Source organism: Coenobita brevimanus, chromosome 38, assembly GCF_032717465.1.
Source record: "Coenobita brevimanus isolate Jiangsu-jjx chromosome 38, ASM3271746v2, whole genome shotgun sequence".
Taxonomy (NCBI): Eukaryota; Metazoa; Arthropoda; class Malacostraca; order Decapoda; family Coenobitidae; genus Coenobita; species Coenobita brevimanus.
This window is the reverse complement of record NC_136991.1, coordinates 6,616,932-6,638,704: the sequence shown is the minus strand read 5'-3', so window position 1 is coordinate 6,638,704 and position 21,773 is coordinate 6,616,932. Positions and strand designations below refer to the sequence as shown.

Here is a 21,773-nt window from a genome sequence, read left to right as displayed (position 1 = left end):
AAAGTGCTCAACTGTGGGAGATCGTGAAGTATCCGACAGTTTGGAACCACGCAGTTGCGATTGTGGTAGTAGTGGTGATTGTGATGGTAAAAGTGTCGGTCTAGGTTGTGGTTGATGTGCGATGGTGGAGGTGGTGGTGGTGGTAGTGGATGGTGATTGTGGTAGTTGTGGTAGTGGTTGTTGGGTGTCGCACTGGTGGTGGACTGGAAGCATGGGCGGCTGTGCGGACGTGGATGGGTTGCAGAGGGGACGGTGGAGGTCTGAGGGATGGTTCGATGGGCCAAGGTTAGGGATGGGATAAGCCACGCCTGAGTCACATCTTCCCAGAGCTGGTGGCTGTGGTGGTGGTGGTGGTGGTGGCTGTGGTGGTTGTGGTGGTGGCTGTGGTTGTAGCTGCCGTCGCCACATGGAGGAAGGGACATTAAAACATACCGCTGGTGTAAGAGGGCAAAGCATATCCAAGAGGTATTGTAAAAGATGCAAGATAACAGTGAGAAATTGGCATCTATATTACAGTGAAGATACACAGATTTCGTCAAGGTAAGAGTGAGAAATTGGTATTACAGTGGAGATAGCCTACATAGTTTTTTTTCTCTTTTGAAAGGGTACAAACTGCGACAAGTGAAAAACTGGTATCTACATTACAGTGATCATACATAGATACTGTGAAAGGGCAAGAACTGTGAACTGTGGAAAAGTGAGACAATGGTATCTATATTACAGTGACGATACAAAGATACTGTGAAAGGGCAAGAAATACGAGTACGTGATATCATAGAGAGTGAAAAAATGGTGTCTATACTGCCGTGACGATACACAGATTTACAGGAATGGGAAAATAAGTGATAAAGAACAATAAGAAACTGATACTACTACAGTGACGATATACAGATTTGTAAAAGTGGCAAGAAATATGTGAACAAAAAGTCTGAAATTGGTATCTACATTACAGACACGATACAAGAATACTAAAAAACACTGAAACAGGTATGAAATAATTGAAAGGGCATGAAATATACTGAAGAGGGCAAGATATACGTGACGAAGGCAAAGAAATTTGATAAGACTAGTGAGAAACTGATACCCACATTAAAGACGACATAAATATATATTTAAAAAGGGCAATGAACTACTATAACCAATGAACAAGATAAATACTGCTTGATAAACACTGTACTGACGATATAGCGTAGATGGCAAAAAGAGAACTGTACTCATTATACAGTCTTAGGAGACTCTGGCACCACTTCCTTAATTATTTTGCATATTACACCTTCATATTCTCTCCCTTGTTACTTATGTTTTAATACTGATATCTGCATATGACATACAGTACTATGGATAAATAATATACAACTGAATTTTAACGATACCCTGGCAGTGAAAAACCAAGAGGTGACAGGTGAATGCAAGATAATACTGAATACAAGATACTATTAATGTGCCTTATGCAGAAAAAACTGTTAAGGAAGCGATGCCAAAAAGCCTCATAAATCCAAGAAATACGAGCCTGTTGGATTAAATATGAGCAAAAATTTACAAAGGGAGAACTTATCACCAAACCAAAAGGGCAAGAATACAGGGCATTTAAAACCTCAGGGCAGTAAGGGTAAAAAAAGGCAAGTTAAGTAAGTATAAATCACGAGGAAAGATATGTCAGAGGCAAAGATTAACAAAAGCGCAGCGAATCCAAAGGGCAGTAGGAGTACAAGGGTAAAAGAAGTCAAATACTGTATGTCATAAGGAAAGATTAAGTCAAAAGATAAAGTTAACAAAAGCGAACCACAGCAACCCCTTCTCTACGAGGGTAAAATGGGTCACGTCAACTAATCTAGCTCATAAGGAACGATAAAGCCAAAGTATAAAGTTAACAGAAGCGGACCTCAGCAAACCCCCTTCACTACGAGAAAAATATCTTAAGCTGAATAAAATCGTCCGGAGCTTGCAAGAAAAAGGGCATCAGCGTAAGGAATCAATAGAAGCTTTTTGTTACGCAAATTATTATGGCAGGTCTCCCCTACGCTGAATAAAATTGCCCGGCAGTAGAATGTAAAATTAAATATACATTCGTCCTCGCACTGAAGGGGATAAATTATGGCTTAAGTTGGATGAATATGATTATGCCAACTCAAAAATTAAAACTGATCAAAATGCAGGGATGAATCGATGGAGAGAGTGAGTTAAGACTGGATGAATTAATGTGAAAAATGAGTGAAATGTGATGAATTACTTGGTACGATCTGTGAATCCCATGTTTACGAGACGAGGAGCATACGGCGGTGAATAATGACGAGAGAGAGAGAGAGAGAGAGAGAGAGAGAGAGAGAGAGAGAGAGAGAGAGAGAGAGAGAGGCAAAAAAAAAAAAAAACGACGAAGATACTAAAAAGGACCAAAACAAATTAAAAACACAGAATGACACACAAGGCAGCCGCAAAACACACACAATTATACTAAAAAGCAACAGGAAAATAACGGGCAAAGGATAATAACGGGCAGAATGAAATATGTACTGGGCAGAAGAGAAACATGACGGTGATGATGATGATTTTTTGAAATGTTGGCAGTTGATAATTTTCTTCTTCTTCTTCTTCTTCTTCTTCTTCTTCTTCTTCTTCTTCTTCTTCGAGAGAGAGAGAGAGAGAGAGAGAGAGAGAGAGAGAGAGAGAGAGACAGAGAGAGAGAGACAGACAGACAGACAGAGACAGAGACAGAGACAGACAGAGACAGAAACCACACTCGATTCTCTTGTCTTCAGAGAGATCCTTCTTGAACTAAATAATTTCCTCAGTCAATACATAATACAACAGATGTCATATAACGTACAACCAGAACTATAAAATATAATTCCCGTTTTCCAATTACAAAATAAATAATAAAGAAAATACATAAATCTACAGTCCGTGCCATATTACCCCATTTAGGTTACAGTAGTCCACGTCATTTAAGCCGTAGGAGGCCAGGAAGGGATGGAAAAAAGAATGTGCCCTCCTAAAAACCTTTGCCCCTCACAAAACCTCCCTCTCCCCTCCTTGCTAACAACTCCAGAAACACATAAACCCAAACAGCCAAGTAACGACCCCTTAGCTAACGACTCAACCTCACTCTGACCCCCTCCCTCCTTCGTTCCTTCCTTCACCATTCTTCTTCCCCTGCCCTTCCTCTGCCATCTCGCCTATCGTCCCTCTACTCCGTGTTTCCTTCTTCGGCCATCTACCTCCTACAATCCCATTCCCCCCCCTCTATTTCCTTCTTGTTTCTTCTCTTTCCTCCCTCTCTCTGCAAACGCTCCCATTCCTCTTCCTCACTCTCTTGATCTCCCCACCTTTCTCATTCTCTCTCGACTACCCCCTTTCCTTACTTCACCCTTTTTCCTCTACCCTTCCATTGTCCTCCCACCCCATCATCCTTCTTCTTCCTCTCTCCTTCTTTCTCCCTTCCTTCCTCTCACAACAGACGCTTCCCTTGCTGCCTCCCTCTCCCTCATTTCTCTTTCCCTTTACCTATTTTTCCCTTATGCCTGCGCTCCTTCTCCTTCCTCACTCTTTTTCTTTTAGCCTTCCTCTTCCCTCTTCCCTCTCTCCTCTTTCTCTCTGTTGATTCCACTTCACCTCTTTTTTTTTCTTTCTTTTTCCCCTCCTTCCTAGGCTACCAACTGCTTACTCCCATCGATCTCTCAACCTTCTTCCTTTCCCCTTTTTCTTTTTCATCTCTTTCTCTGAAGGTTCTCCCTCACCCCTAATTCCTCTTTCCCCTCTCTCTGTAACCAATGACCCCTTCCCATCCAAACTTTCTTCTTCCTCTACCCTCCCTCTTCTCTCTCTACACATTTCCCTTATAGCCTAACTCTGTATTCCCCTTCCTTTGCCTCCTGCCTCATTTCCCTTTTTCACCTTACCTCCTCCCTCTTTTCTTATGTTTTGCTTCCTTTTCTCTCTTCAGTCCCAGTCCCTGGAGACTCTTCCTTGCCTCCCACCTTTCTTTCCTTTTCTCTCTCACTCCATCGGCTACTCCCTTTCCTCTCCTCGTCCTTCTCTCACCTTCTCTCCTCCACTTCCCATCCCCTTTGACCTTCCCTTCCACACCCACCCTTCCTTCTCTACTTCTCTCTCCCCACATCCTCACATCATCCACCTTCTCCCTCCCTCTCCTTTTTTCCCCATTCAACACTCCTTATCCCCCTCTTTATCTTCCTCTCGTGTCTATCTACCTTCCCCTTCCTCTCCTTACATATGTCCTTCTCCCCTCATCTCTACCACCTCTCTCTTCTCTTTTCCTCCATATCTCCGCCCTCCTTTCTCTCCCCATCTCCAACCCTCACATCATCATCTTTACCTCCGCCTCCCTCTCTCCTCCTATCCTCCCCATCATCCTTCCACATTCTCTCCCACCATCTCTTTCTCCCCCCTCTCTCTTCTCCTTTCCTCCCATTAGCTCCCTCCCCCTATCCTTTTCCTCCCTAATCTCCACCTACCCCCTTCGCTACCCTCCCCAGGTCTCCTTGTAGACGGCCCTAAATTAGCGTGAGGGGAACAGCATGTACGCCATTAACTGCTAATAACCTTGGATTTACGGCCTAATTAAAGCCGTGGCCAGAACAGCAGCGGTGAGAGGCTGATGAGTGATGGGGGAGGCAGGGAGGGTTGAGAGGGACGGCAGCGAGTAAGGCGCCATAGAGTGGATTGATATTTAGGCAACTTGTTGGAGAAATGGTAGAAAGCGTTAAGATGGTAAGTCACATAAAGAAAGCGGCTTCAGTACAACAATTATACCCATTTCACTCTGATTTGACCTAAAACTGCCATCTCTCCATCTCGAATGCTGAGTTGTTGCAATAGATTACCACTAGGATATGGTACTAGTCACGAAGGAGTGCTATGGAAAAGATTTATAGCCGTAGCATTGTCCATTTCTCCCACTGAGCTACGTGAAATAAGCTGTAAAGGGACGAAAATCTGGGCCAAGTAAAGATGAAAGGGGTGTAACGCCAGAAAACATAATTCAGTTTCAAGACGGTCCTCCAAGACTCTTAGAGGTTATAATGGTGTGTGGTGAGTCATGCACGGTACGAAGAAAGGAAGGTGGAAAAATGAATGGACAAATCCAGGAAAACTTTTATAACTCGTAACTGAGGTGGAAAATCACGGTAAGGGGTGACGAACGCAAAAAGAGGCTGAATGAGGGAAGGAAATATGGTGTATCGATGACTGAGTGATGTACAGAAAAGGTTAGATGAATGGATGAATAACGACTAAATGAGTGACGATGCAATGCACAGATGAATATTTTATGTAAGGTTCTAACTGAAAAATGAAGGTCAATGAAACATGAATGGTTAAATAAAAGCATAAATGGCAAATACATATCCAGCACATAGAAAGACGAGGAAGATACAAAAGATGATACGAGAAAAACTTAGAGCAGATGAGTAATATGCAGTATGATACGACTAGATGAATGAATGTATATGATAGCTCCATGAATAAATGAATACACCACGATACCTTGATGATTGACTGAATGTATACACCTAGACGGGCCGATGAATGATATAATACACTAATAGAGAGTAGTGAATGAATGATTACACAGACAGAATGATGAATGAATCAACAGACAGAGACAGCTTCCTAAATGAATACACCAAGGCACACCGATGAATGAAATACTACACTAAACAAGTTGGTGAATGAATGAATACACAGACAGAATGATGAATGAATGAAGAGACAGAGACAGCTTGGTAAATGAATGAGGGAAGGCACAGTAACAAAGGATGACGGTGAGAAAAAGGTAACGATAAGTCTGAGTAATGTAAAATACTGAGTAAACATTGGCTTTAATAGATAACAAGTGGATGAAAAAGACACAGACTCACAGCGATGTAGTGAACGATGAAGACGGGAACCTAGCAATGGAAGAAGGGCTATAAAAACAGGTCGATAGACAGACAGATCAATAGACAGAGCAACAGATAGACATTTAGAGAGAGAGAGAGAGACAGACAGAGACAGAGACAGACAGACACACAGACAGACAGACAAGAGAAAGTTGCACAATTAAGGCATAAGTTAGGAGGGTCACAAGAGACAAAGCCATGAAAGTGAGTGAGAGAGAGGAGGAAGAATAATATTAATATACCAAGAAAGGCTGGATAAAAATAAAACGCAGAAAAGACGATAAAACCAGCCTCCAGGAAAAGCAATTTAATAAGTGGACGAAATCTGAGGAGGAGGTTAAAAATACGATGATCATGAGAGAGAGAGAGAGAGAGAGAGAGAGAGAGAGAGAGAGAGAGACCAAATATCAAGATCTATTAGACAGGAAGGAAAGAATTTGGAGACAATGGAAGTGAGCAAGAAATGAAAGAAAAAAGGCAGGAAGGAAGAAAAGAAAAGACAAAGGAAAAATGGAATGAGAAAGGAAAGGGTGCGAGAGGAAAAAAAAAAAAAAAAAAAAAGGATGAGGCTGAAAAGAGAAAAGTGCAATGAAAAGATAGAATGGCTGTAATGGATGAAAGAACATTAAAAAAAAGAGAAAGTGAGAAGTGGTTAAGAAAATAAAGACGAAATGTATGAAAGGACGGAAGGAGACTAAGGGCAAAAGGTAAGATAAGGAAAATGGAGAGAAAGAAGGAAGGAAGGAGGGAGGGAGAGAAAGAAGGAAGGAAGGAGGGAGGGAAAGAAACAAGGAAGGAAGAAGAGAAAGGAACATCAGGACAGAAAGGATATGAAGGGCATGAGAAAGGTAATAAACTAGGAACGATATGAAGGGAAGAAAAGACAGGAGACAAGGAGACAGAGGTGAAGAGAGGCAGACACGAAGAAGAAGAAGAAGAAGAAGAAAGGGATGAAAAGAGAAGATGCAAGGAAAGAAGAAATGAGGAGAGCTAGAAACGATGAAGAAGAACGGAAAGAAAGGAGAAGAAACAGGGAGGGAAGAGGTAAGGAGGGCAGGAAACGAAGAAGAACAAGAAGGAAAGAGAAGAGACTAATAGAAGAAAAGTGGAATCAGAAACGAAGACGGCGACGAAGAAGCCAAGTCAGGAAGGAAGCAGGTCGACTGGAGCTCCTATAACTCGGCCACAATACAGGAAGCCAATTTCATGAAAGGAGCTCAGGATTACACACGATACAGGAGTCAAACGAATGGCTACAAGGGCTGCCAGACGAGAGAGAGAGAGAGAGAGAGAGAGAGAGAGAGAGAGAGAGGGGGGGGAGGGAGGGGGATGAAGCAGGGAAAAAATAATGCCGAGGGGAGAGAAATTCCGTCGGCCGAGGAGGAAGACTACGGAAACTAAGGCAGGCATAAAGGAAAGTATAAGAGGTAAATGCTTCAGAAGTTACTAATACGGTAGGAAGGTATGAAGGAAAGGTATGAAAAAAAATGCTGCTGACCTTAATGACACAACTACGTAGGAAATATTTAAGAAGAGTATATAACCTGTTATTGAACTTACTGCAAAAAGGTATTCGTGACTACTATAAAATTTGCTGCATTAAAAAAAAAAGGGGGGGAGGGGCAAATGAAGCTATATGGACGAGATAAAAGTATAAGTGAGAGCTGCTATTAAACTCACTGAAATATATGTAAAAGGTAGGCATAAAAGTTCACTCCTAATACATTCTTTGAAAGTTAGCAACAAAGTCTGCGTATAAAATGCTCCTGAATATACTACGGTCAGAGGGGAGAGCTGAAGAGGGTAATGGGACTCGCTTGCAACCTTCCCGTCCATTCTTAGATATTTATAGTTCCCAAAGCCAGACTACGTTCCATAAGCAGCCCACTACAATACATATTCGTACTCTGTCCTACCAACCTGACGCAGCCGCTAATACAATGCCATCATTAGCATTATAACCTATTTCCATTAATAAATGAGCTGTCTGCTTAAAACACACACACACACACACACACACACACACACACACACACACACACACACACACACACACACACACACACACACACACACACGACAACAAACTTCGGTTGAAACGTTCTGTAGGATTCTATTCAGTAGCGAGTATCTTTTTAGCAACTGATATTCGATTTCACTAGGCTGAAAGCTCTCTCGGACTGCGGGTGACACCAGATACTCTTTAGCCATGGGGAAATCCCTGGGCAACATGGATAACTGAAGAAAAATAAATAAATAAATAATCTATCCATGAACAGACAGGCACCACTAATCCCTCTAAAGCTCATCTTGCCATACGACGAAGGCTCAACGCAAACAGTTCCAAGAAGTGTTTTATGCTTTTTTCTTGCCATCTCGAGTGATTTCATTAACATCATGGGAGACTTCTCGAACTGGTGGGGTTATAATTGTCCTTCAATACTGAGGCGCTCTCATAAAAAAAAAAAAAAAAAAGGACAAAAAATAATCAAAATAAGTACAGACAGTGCGCCATTGGAATGAAGGGGGTTAATAGAATATAGAAATAAGAAAACTCGGACTGGAAGCTGGCAAGTGGAGCGGCCAGGGATGAGGACTCTGGGTTGAGCGTAAGAGGGCGAGTGAAACCCTTGGCCGTGTTATGCGATATTGGGGGATCCACAGCACCGCTAGGGTACGGGCAAGGAAACGTAGGACACCGTATACTGCACAAGAGATGTAACACACGAATGCAGACGAAGAGCACAAAGTGAAACAAGGAAAATTAAGTATTGGGTGTGGGCTATGAAACACAGAGTACCATTTGCAGATGAAGCACATGTGGTGAAACCCAAGAATGCATACGAAGCACACAAAATGAAACACGGGAAATTCAATACTGGGTGCAGGCGACAAAGCACAGAACACCAATAATTGCACGTGAAGCACAGGAAATAAAACGCAAAAATGAAGCCGAAGCACAGGAAATGAAACACGGGAAATTCAACACCAGATGAAGCGTAGTGAAAATCTCGGATGTTTTATACGATAATTGGAATCCACAACACCAGGTGGATACGGTAAACACAGCACACCAAATACTGCAGATGAAGCAGGGGAGAAGAAACAGGACATAAAATATTGCTGATGAAACACAGAAGATGAACCCAGAAAGGAAATACATGTACTGCAGAAAAGGCACATGAAACAGGATGCGTAACACTGCAGAAGAAATACCAGAAACAGGGGAAGCGAAATCCTCTAGAAATGAAACATGGGAAGCGAAATCCTCTAGAAATGAAACATGGGAAGTGAAATCCTATAAAACTGAAACACGGGAAGCGATATTCTTTAGAAGTGAAACAGGGGAAGCGAAATCCTCTAGAAATGAAACGCGGGAAACGAAATGCTCTAGAAATGAAACACGGGAGGCGAAATCCTCCAGAAATGAAACACGGAAGCAAAATCCTCCAGAAACGAAATACAAGCGAAGTACTAGCGATGAAACATGAAGCGATACACTGCAAATGACGCTAAAATGAAACACGTTAATGAGTAGTGAAACTCTACCAGGTGACCACAGGGCACCTCCGAGACAGAAGCACGATAAATATACAACACATTAAACACGCCAGGTGAAACAAGGCGTCTGAGTGAAACCAATGTAATTTCCAAAAAATAATAATACTACGCATTCATATGACTCCATGAAACGTATAGGGACCCGAGGCTAGTCTACTCTAACGACAAATGAAGATTAACGGATTAAGCGCGGTAAACTGCCTTTGTGAAATAACTAGGACAAAACTAACTGATAAAACACCCAAAGAAACAAGTGTAACGCAGAGAGAGATGGAAACTGACTGAAGGATACAATCTAAGTGAAACTGTAACATCAACTGGGGCAAAACAGATGAAACACAAGAAAAACTGACAGAGGAATAGGGAAGGAAAACAAGTAAAATATGCTACCTAAGGACTCCTGAAAACCATCCATTTGTATTGCTGTTGGCAGAAAAATATGAGGAACAAAATACACAGAAACAGAGCCAGATGAAACCGAAAATGGAGACAAAAGCAGATGAAACCCTAAACAAAACCACTGATACAAGAACTAAGGGCCACAATTAAGACGTCTGCAAAAACTACCTCCTTCTGCTCTTGATATTAAAGATCGGATAAGGGTTGGCCACTCAGCACCATCTGGACACAATGACCGTCACTCGAGTCTGTAGCTGGCAGGGTTCGCAAGCGGTAGCCGGAGGTGGGGGCAGGAGGAGAGAGGAGGGATGGAGAAAAGGGGTAGGGAAAGAAAGAGAAGGGGATGGAGAGAAGAGGTACGGGAGGAGAAAGGATGAGAGACGCGAAGTATGGGGAAAGAAGTAAGAGTGAGGAGGGGGAGAAGGTGGTGGTGAAGGAGAAATAAGGGATAGAGAAACTGGATGAGGAGGAGGAGGAGGAGGAGAAAGTATGGATGGAGAGAGAGAGAGAGAGAGAGAGAATGGGGAGAGGGCTGGAAGCAAAACTTAAAATAACAGGGGAGGGAAAGAAAGGATGTGAGAGACGGTGGAGAGGGAGTGAAGACGAGAAAGGGAGAAAGGGGGCTGGGGAGCAAAAATGAAGAAGGGCGAAAAGGAAGGAAGAGGGTAGAAGGGAGATGGAAGTAAAGGGATAAGGAAGTTCAAAGCAAGAAGACGAGGGAGACATGGATAGAGAAGGATAGACGGGGGGAGGGCGAAAGTGGAAGAGGGGAAGATGGGGAAAGAGTGAGAGAAAGGAAGGAGAAAAGGTAGAAGAAAGGGGGGGAAAGAGGGGGGGTTGGGGGAGGGGAAGGAAAGAAGGGAACAAAGGGCAAGGAACGAGCCGGGAGGGCAGGGAAGATAGAGGAGAAGCGAATAAGAGGGGGGGTTCACAAGAGGAAGGGAAGAGAAGGTTAGAAGGGAACTCTGGGAAGGAGAGAAAGAGGCGATTCAGGGGAGAAGGAAAATTGCTGCAGAGGGAGAAAAATGGATAGGGTGAAATGGAGAAAGATATGGAAGACGGTGAGTAACGACAAAGAAAAAGGTAAAGAGGATAAAAAGAGGAGAAGAGGGAAAAAAGTGAAACAGTAAGTCGAGGGGAAAGATGGAAAGCGTGAAGGAAGATAGTGTGGAGGGTGAAAAACGGAAATAGCCAAGTTGACATGGTTGGTTTGTGGTAGGAGAGATATGGGAGTAGGAGAAGGAGGGGGGGGGGAGGGTAGGAAAGGAGATAAGTAGAGAGGAACGGGAAAAAAGTACGGAGAGGAAGGATGGATGGGGAAGGAAGGGGAAGAAAGAGTGGAAATGAGGTATGAGATAGAATAAGTGAAATGAAGAACGAATGAGGGGGAAAGAAAGAGGGAGCGGAATGATGGATAAAAAGGAGAGAAAAGAATGATGGGAGGGAAAAATGTAGAAGAGAGTAAGACACAAGGGGAAGGGGAAGACGAAGGAGAGGAGGAAAAAGGAGTGGATGGGAGAAATGGAGGCTGGAGGAGTGGCTAATATGTGTGTATGAGTGTGTGTGGCAGCGCAAGAGAGGATAGGAGAGAAAAAAGAGAGGAGAAATACGGGTAAAGGGGATAATATATGTGTGTGTGTGGCAGTGCAAGGGGGGATAACGCTGCCTTCCTGGACTTTCTTTCGTACTCTGACAGCCAGGAAATTTATCGCCCAAAGCAAAACTGACACTGACGATGATAGCGAGTGTATAAATTATTCTATTTGAGTCTTCAAAAAAGTTATTAGATAGAGAAAAATGATGCTGACGTAAAGTATTACCCCGATGTAAAGAAAAAATAAAATATGAGTTTGAGAACTATTATGTAAAAAAGAGTGCAATAAAATGACAAAGTTTTTGCGTTTACATTTTTTTTTTCACTCACACACACGCAGTATATATATCATTATATATCTATATCTGTCTATCTATCTGTTCATCTACCTGTATGATTTTTTTTATTCTGCTGGATGTGCTTCCTCCATATACCTCACTTTTGAAAAGTTCTGACAAAAAGTAAATGAATACCAACAATTTATACCAACTAAAATAAAATAATCCGGATAATTTTCCAAACCATAAAGCAGGTATGTAAAAAGTAAGAAAAGGAAACAATGAAAATCTATGAGTTGACTACTTCATTCCGCGGATGTCTGTTCCGTGTAATTCTTGCTAACATCAGACAACTTTATTCAGCCTGAGAGAATTTTCTAACTGAGACTTTCAAAGCAGCCTTCACAGAGACCTTCACAACCCCTCCAACCCAACTACGTACTTGAAATCTTATTCCAGTTACTATCAGGCAGTTTTACCGAACTCACAAGCCCCTTACTACAGATGGAAGTAAATGAGAGCTGTTTCTAATCCCTCCAGCTCCAAATGTCTTACTAGAATTGAGTATATTCTTCTGAAGTTAGCAAGAACGAACTAAACATCAGACTGCAAAGATTATGCTGAATACAATCGTCCTGTGGTAGCGTGGATATAAATGTAAACTGCGCTACAGGATTGAAGGGATTGGAAAGAGATGTCTACACTCCTCCTAGCAGGCGAATGTGTAAAACAATTTGGCTGACCCAACTGTGAGGAAGGGAAGGGGAAGGGAAAGAGATGAAAAGGGTGAGGAGGACACGCACGCACGCACGTAAGAGAGAGAGAGAGAGAGAGAGAGAGAGAGAGAGAGAGAGCGAGGAGGAGGAGGAGGAAGATAGGCAGGTACAGTAGGTTGCCAGGTAAGCAGATATGTACCAGAAAGTGACACACAGACACAAGCTGACAGACAAGATAAAGTAACAGAAACACATAGCGCGGACAGAAAGGGGGAAGAGCCCAAGAAAATAAAACCTGAGAGGACAGAAGAAGGAGCAGCGAGCGAGAATCGGGGATAAGAAGATTTAACGGAGAGGGGACAATGGGATGAAGGGGGAAGAGAGAAAAGTAAGAGGGCGAGTAAAGAAGGAGAACAAAGCGGGATTACAACCAGGGAGACAGAGTTGCAAGCAAAGTAAGGCGAGGGGTGACACTAATCCCCAAACACACCCGAGGTAAATAAAAGCCTGTCTTGCACGGGTAAATCCAGCTAATCTTACAACCAATCTTCCAAGAGTAACTATGAGTCTTGCTGATGTAACCAATCTTTCACGTATGCGAATCTTGGAGAAGTTAATACAACAAATCTGTGGAAAAATAAAAACGAACAATCCACCACGAAAAATTACGACCAATCTTTGCAGGTTTAAATGGATCTAATCATGCAGGAATGAACAGAATCAATCTTGCATTTGTAAATACAGCCAATCTTGCAGGAAGAAAAACAACCAGTCTTGCACGAGTAAAATACACCAATCCAGCAGGCGTAAAGAGAACCAGCCTTACAATCAATCTTGCAAGTGTAGACAGAAAAAAATCTTTGCCTCCCACAAACAAATCATATTTTAGTTCGTATTCTCGCTGCTTAAAGAGGTTACCTAGCACCATTTCCTTGGCAATTTGTTTTTGAATATGGCTGCTTAATATCATGCTGCACGTTACTTAAAGATTATGGTGGTAACAGAATGATTTAAATGACACAGCAGAGGCCAGCACGATGTAATAAGCAAAATAAATCGCTTAAGAAAAGGTGTTACGGAGCCTCCTTTACCAAAGAAAATAAGTGTCTTTCTCTTAATACAAGGGGTTTCTCGTCTAATGTGAACAGAATCGTCCGCCAAAAGTAAAAAATATATAAAAACAATAATACGCAAGGTATTCGCCAAGATGAAGGAGTTAAGGGAAACACTCTTCGAGCATGTATACAAAACAACAAAAACACTAAAGACACTACTCTCACTCCCGACCCATCTTCCCAGTTCATACTTTGCCAACACAGGGAAGGATTAACTCTCTCTCTCTCTCTCTCTCTCTCTCTCTCTCTCTCTCTCACACACACACACACACACACACACACATTAAAAAAGAAACCTGAAACTTTTTTGTGTCCTCTAGTATTTAAATCTTGAGAAAATTTATATCGTAACAACAACTTTCAGTTCTTTTCTTACTGACTACTTCAGCAACGGTAAAAAAGAGCTGGGGCGTTAGAGGGAATTTCTTAGTAAAGAGATCTACAACAGTCAGACAGACATAAATAGACAGATACAGACAGACAGACAGATAGATAAAACAGACTGACAAAACTAGGCAACTAAATAGATAAATTATAGATATGAAGCGAGTGGAAGTAGACATGAACGATATCCTAAAAAAAAATAAAAATGGAATGACAACTGCAATGTAGGCGGGCGATAACTGCAGATTTGAAAATACATTAAAAAAAAAAAAAATGATGTGAAAATGACGTGCATAACAGTGCGCACCATAAGAACTGAATTACAATGGCATATGACAAATGATTATAGAGGAGGATGAGGAGGAGGAGGATGAACAAGAGACCAGACAGTGAAATGGAAAGGTCATGAATATTAGTGAACATATGATTTTCATCACACGAATTAAATGCAATGGAATATGAGGAGCGATTATACGAGACGATAATTATGAATAACAAGACCACGAAAATACAAATGAGTCGAATATATATGACCTTCACCCAACGAAGTGGATTACAGTGAGATATAACGAGTGGAGAATGAAGGGATTGAGAAGAGTATAATGAACAATATGATGAGCGATTATTTGGGAAAAATATAACGAAGATCAGGGTACTAAATGGTCTCAAAGAATGAAATAATGAGAGAGAGAGAGAGAGAGAGAGAGAGAGAATTACGAAATGGAAAACAGAAAAGAGATTAACAGACATAATCTGCGCCATGGGACGTGAACTGCAATGGCAAATGTTGAACGATAATTCAGAAAAGAAAATGAAAGAAAACTAGACTAAACAGTGAAATACAAAGCCTGTGTATAATAAGTACCGTCAGAACCATACGAAGTGAAATGCAATGGGATAGACGAACGATCATGATAAGGAATGACCGAAGAAAAGAGGATATATATCAAAAAAAAAAAAAAAAGACAAACATGGGACATAAACATAAGAAAAGACATGAGGAAAAAGACTAACAAGGCAAAGTAAGAGAGAATAAAGCATGATACGAGAGAGAGAGAGAGAGAGAGAGAGAGAGAGAGAGAGAGTCAGAGGGATAAGTTCAGTGGATGTGAGGGAGGGACTCGGTTAGCAACGAAGAAATAAGAGAGGAAATGAATGGGTGAGTACAAGTATGGAAGTTTGAGACGGCCACTAAGACAGATATCAAGCAAATGAAATGCAATGGGGATTTATGGAAATTAATGATTAAGTGAGAGACAGGAAATGAGTAAGTAGATAAATATGAGGGTGAATGGTAGAGTTGGGACCAAACCATATACAGACCCGCTGCAATTTGACTACAGAACGTAACATTTGGAGGATTTTATTTATTTATTTATTTTTTCATTATTTCCACTTATCTATTGCCGAAATTTTACTAGATTTTTCCGGATTAAAGTTAACGAAAATATTGTACAGAAAGAAGTTTTTATCAGTTAGCCAAAGAAAATGGATTAATAGAAGTGATTTTAATGCAATCTAGCCTAAAGGATTTACAGGATCTGAAATAAACGTAAATGACAATTCAAATAATAATAATAATAATAATAATCTGGACGGCAGAACTGGAACGAAGTGGATTTTTACTACTGGATCCCAACTCTACCGAGGAAGATCAAACAAGTACGATTTTATGAGAGTGAAAAGGAATGGGAGAAGAAATGCCTGAGAGGGAATGGAGAACGAATTTAGTGGGCGAGAGGAGATGAGGAATGATGGGAGTGACAGGGAATGAGGGATGGAGAGAGAAGGAATGAACGAGTGTGGGCGCAGACAACTGTGAGATAATAAACGCGAAAAGACTAAGGCAGAGTGCAAAACAGATACAAGGGAGAATAAGTAACGAGTGATAAAGAGGGATTACATACTGGTTGTGAGGCAAAGAATTAGTGTGTGTGTGTGTGTGTGAGAGAGAGAGAGAGAGAGAGAGAGAGAGAGAGAGAGAGAGAGAGAAGGCTTGTTGCACCACACGAACGATGGTAGGGTGAGATACTTTGTGAGCAAAACTTGGATGTGTGAGAAGAACAAATGGATTCAGTGCAAAGGAGTGAATGAGACATTAAACGAATGAGAATGAATGAATGAAATATTAAGTGAAAGGAAGGGAATGAAAGTGAGAGTGAGGATGGGTAAGTACAAGATGGGATGAAAGTATGAACGAGTTTGGGTAATTACAAGAGTGAGCGAACGAGTGAAGGTTAGTACGAGTGAATGAATGAATGAATGAGTGAGTGAGTAAAGGAGAGTACAAGTGAGGACGAGCAAGTAACAGATGAGGTAAGAGCAAGGGAATGAAGGAGATATTAGTGAATGAGTGAGCTATCGAAATACCAAGAGTTAGAATGAATACGTAGGAGTGAGGGTGAGCAGAATGTCAGAGAATGAGTAGGTTTATGAAGGTGAGTAGAACGAAAGAATAAGTGTATGAGGGTGGGTTGAATGAAAGAATGAATGAGTATGAGTGAGTGGAATGAGAGGTGTAGCAGTATTATAAGGTTAAGTAGAATGAGAATTATAAAGTGTATGAGGGCGAGTAGATTGAGAAAATGAGCGAGTGTATGAATGAGCGTGAGTAAAAGCTGATAACACTACACGAACGCGGGTGAGTAAGGTCAGTGCTTTATCCTCAGGTGGCTTATCTCCACAATGCTCATTATGGGGCAGATCCAGGCAAATCCCCCCACCCCCATCATGCCTACTCCACCCATTAACTCAAGCTGCCATTACCCTTTAAATAAAAAACAGAACAGCTTTCTTTTAGATGATATACAGTAACCTCTTCAACACGATAATGCTCCTTTTCGTTACATACTTGGCATCTCATGACGATTTTATTAAGCGGAGATTTTTCCGGGTTAAAGGATGGTTAATAGGGAAAATTTTTAACTCCTTCAGCTAGCTAGAAAAATCTCTTCTGAGTATAATCATTTAGGAATGGTAAAAATGAAATACATACGTCACGGGTTTACGGGGTTAACCTCGTCACTTCGATATCTTTCTATGCTATTCTGGCTGCCAGATGACGAATGTACTTAGGTAAAGAGGTATCTCACGTACTCAGTGGGAAATGCATGATCTCCCTTACTTCTGTCTCTGTAAGGTCTCCCCTAAACTTATCAAACTGTCTGAAGGTACGAAGAAAAAATGAAAAAGCCATGACTATAGTGCATGGATGTGGTACATTTTATAGCTTTATTCTTTCCTCCAGATCATTTTATTCGGCGTAGGAGACTCGTGTAGCCAAGCAGTTACTGAAGACGGATTTCTACGCTTTCACAATAAGAGATCTACCCAAAGTTCACCAAAATATGCAAACAACCATCAAAAAAAAAAAAAAAAATGTCTTGGTTAAATCGGTGCAGCCAAGGTTAAAATTAATGGGTGGTCTTCAAAGGTCATGATGAGGCTGGTGGATTTCCCATTAGCCCATTCAGTACAGTGACATCCTTGCCATTATATTCTGTCTACCTCCAGACGATTTCATTCAAATTATAAAAGGACTTTATTACTGATGGGTTAAGGAAGGTTATAGTGAAGTCTCCCAAGCCGAATAATTTCGTCTGGAAGAATAAAACAGAAAAGACGTCACCATACTGAAAAACTCAATCATAAAATAACAATGCTCAGAGGGGTAACTCCAAATTTTCAAGGTTAAAATGAATATTATATCATACTGTTCACTCTGAGGTATAAAAATGCAAGTCAAGATGTGGAGACCCATGCAATAAGTCTCTTCAAGTTAATATATACACAGGGTTAATGAATTTATTGTTATTTCACTCTGGTACTGGTGGTGACTTAGAACTTAACCATGCATTAAGAACTGGAAACTTAAAAGGAATCTCACTGGTTGTATCTCTGTCTTAAAATATCTACTAAAATCTATGGAAAAGAATGAAAACTCTATGTCAATGCAAACTGATGTCATAATACCAAATTCCTCAAAACATGGCACTGGTCAACTGGCAAAAAAGTTCTAGGATATACAGGATGTCTCGTTACGAATATGCCAAACAAGAGGCTATTGTTGGGCTATATTTTAAGTAAGAAATTCTACACCAACATGGGTCTAGTTTTCAGCCGTTAGGAGTTACATTTACTGTTAAACCGTACGGATGAGTTAAAACGGGGGATTATTTTCGCCCATAACGTCATCAGTAACGGCTGATATTCGTAACGGTTGATAACTACACCCATCCTGATATAGTTACTACCACAAAAAATATAACCCATGAATACTGCAGCCTGCTAATGTCTGGAATATGTTTCACACGACACCCAGTATCTGTAGGCTCCTCGTTAGCATGGGAGGCTTCGTAGCACATCTTCCTAATCGATTTATGTTGCATATTACACCTTAATTATTCCCTTGTGCTACCATAATATTTCAATACTGATACAATTTTTTCGGTGGTACACAAGAACGGTGCAACAAGCAAAATAAATCGTCGAGTATGAACTGCTACGATATCTCCCAAGCCAATGAGAAAACGGCCCTACGTTTGCTCTACACAGAAAACGGAAACTAAAAGGGTAGACTTGAGACAGAACAATTAAACGGACATAATATGAATACGACTTACTTCTCGCTCTCCTGTAAGCTGTCCGAACCGTGGACTAAGCAAGCACAAGGGAAGGGGTAGTAGGTTGTTGTTGGTGGTGGTAAGGGGGTGGGCGGGGGTAGAGAGGAGGGGAAGGAAAAAAAAAAGAATGCTCTAGTTTAAAATATCACAGACTAAACAACAACACGGCAGGTCCTTTTTTTCTTTCTGGTTATGAGTTTTCTTGTGTGTTTGACGGTAATAGTTCATATCTCTCTTGCCGATTTTCATAGATGGTGAATTTACGTATTTTGACTTTATATTCCCGGTAATCAAAGAACTGTCGAATCGTGTTATGTTTACACATGGAAGAATAATATCCAAATACTGATGCTGTGGTGTCTTTATTCAGAGGATAAAACATCGGGACAATTCAGACACTTGAGACGGGAACAAACAAGGAACACCGCAATGTTTCAACGCGTGTTCCATCTCTGTTCATAATGGAAGAGGGTCTATGCGGGGTCAGTTTTTTTTTTTTTTTCTTCACAATAAACAACACTGGTATATGGCTAAGATTAACTGAATGCCAACTCTTGCTTAACCCTTTTGCTACCATGGCCACACCTGGATATTTTATTTGGGCTGATTCCAGGCCTTTTTAATCCAAGAGAAAATCGAGGTAGTTATCGATCTTCTGACGACTTGGATTTGTCTAACATGAATAAGACAGTCTTGTGCAAGCCAAAGTAAAACAGCAAATGTGTCAACAGAGTGCAAAGGATTATTATACCGTAAAAATTCAACAGCCTTTACCAGAACACAAGGTTGCATTCAAGTTACTGCACTGTCGGGAAAACCTTAAAAAGAATAAAGAAAAAATAAGATGCGTCATTCAAAAGGCAAAAGAGATGTGAACTACAACTGGAGTAAGAATATGTAGTGTGCGTGTTGGTGCCGTGGTGCAGGCTGGTGTCAACACTGGTTAGTTGATGCACGTATTACACCCGTATTGACACTCGCTTCATTAGCTACGGATGTCCACACCGAAATACGAGATGCTAAGTCTGCTGTCCCTTAATTATTTTCAAAATATAAATCATTTAAAAAAATATAGAGAACCGAAAGTATATCATGGAGAAATGGTATTAAATAATGCCGATTACATATATATATATATATATATATATATATATATAATATATATATATATATATATATATATATATATATAAACTCAATAATAATAATAATAACTGTATGGTATTAACTGATAATAATGAACATTCTGATTTAAACCCGACGTTCATATCCTGAAGAAGAAAATCTTAATGATGCCTATACTGAAAATCTAAAATAACCGCACACTTAGACCAGGGTTGCGTTCCGGAGTGGCCATCCTCAACCCAAACGTTTATCAATACGGGTGACTATTCTATGGCACGTCACACCTCCCTCCCTCAACACAGAGTAAACTAGAGGTGTGGTTTATATATCTGGTAAACATAAAAGAACACTTGACATATATACATACATACTATATACATAATATACATTCTCTACTACTGTAGTGTGTCAGGAAAGCAAGGCATGTATATGAACCAGGGTTATTTACAATTTAAATTGGTAAACTAATTAAAGTAAAATATCGTTAGTTATCAAAATAAACTGTCCTTAGAAATAATGTCAAAATAAAATCCTAATTATCTAATTCAAATTAAAATACTATGAGCCTTAATTATAAATCTAAAAATCAATATCAACTATAATACTAAGTAAACATGCTTGATAAATAAACTTAAAACTAAATTTAATAATGAGGGAGGGAGGGAGATGTGACGGTGTGAGTAACAGTATACACAATCAATGGAGAGAGGAGGGGGTGAGGGTAAGGGGTTTGATGCCCCTCCCCTCCTCAGACTAGAACTAGTCAATCCAAACACACACGCACACGCACACACACGCACATGCATCTGATTCTACCTGCCTCACACGCACACACATACACGCTGTTATGTGCTCACTACCCTTTCTACACAACCCCAGGAGTAATTATAAAAAGCTGCCATGTGATCTTTAAGTACTCACACAACACTTCATCTTAGGCACAAATACTCGCAATTACGCAACCCTAACGTCAGGTGGTTATATATGATTTCGTCTACAGCTTAAAACACAAATAATTAAAGAACCAACTCTATGAGGTTATATTAAGGTAAGTAAGAAATTATATAATTATGCTATTATATTATTATTTTCGTGAACCATAATTTCTGCTCACTGGATGGAGGGCAATCGCTTGAGGGAAATCACTGCCACGACTTCTCACTGAATAAAGATCATTCCGTCAGTGTTAGGGTGGCAGTCTGAAACTTCGCTACACTGAAAGCGTGGTACTTCATGACACTGGTACATACAATATATATAGCAAAGCTCTGAACTACAAACTCTATAATGGATAAGTCTTCATTCAGTGTACAGTCCTGGCTAACGACTTCTCTCCAATCCTAGTAGGGGTAGAAGGAAAGCAGAAACTATGACTTAAAGTGTATAATTTACGGTTTGCTACGGAAACGGTCATTAGATACGTTATTTTTATGTAAAAAGGGATTTTTAAAACGAAGATTTAGAGTGTACGCACTGGAATTAAGTACTATCTTTTATGGTTAAACACAATTTTAAGTATGACACTGTGCTTAAACATGTTATTTTAAATGTCATTAGGTGCATAAACACTAGAAACATGTGTTACTTTCTGCCTGAACATTGGCCTGTACTGTGTTTTGTTTACACACTGTTTATTTACTTCTATTTTGTGCTTGAACACTGAAAATTAAAAGACTCATGTTTATGAAACGAATAAAAACTATCATTCTGTGCAGAAACAGATTTTTTTTTTTTTTTTTTTTTTAACGCAACGACCACAAGGTACATTATTTATAAGCAAAACACAACGAGTATTAAAGAAATTCATTACAATCTCCTGAGGTTGCCTGTTACATTACACTAGTTAACACTGCACTTAATGTTAATATATTCTTGTTGGTTTGCGTCACTGGGCCAAGATTTACAAACAAGCTTACGATCAACTGCCAATCAACTGCTACATGTAACTGTGTTTTGCAAGAATAACAAGAAACATGGGAAGTTTCTGCACTCTCCTTTTCTAGTCCTTCCTTAAAAGGACCTTATTCATGACAGGTAACTGACTGTATGTATCTGTGAATCACCCGTGGGTCCAGATTCACG

General features: G+C 40.5%; 1 protein-coding gene across 1 annotated transcript in view; it reads right to left on the bottom strand.

The window, feature by feature from the left end:
* Positions 1–21,773, bottom strand: part of nrm (neuromusculin) — a 160,579-nt gene that overhangs the window by 40,532 nt on the left and 98,274 nt on the right. The window contains exon 20 of the mRNA XM_080269865.1: positions 18,567–18,600. Coding sequence (XP_080125991.1) covers positions 18,567–18,600 — 34 coding nt within the window. The remainder of the gene's footprint in view (positions 1–18,566; positions 18,601–21,773) is intronic.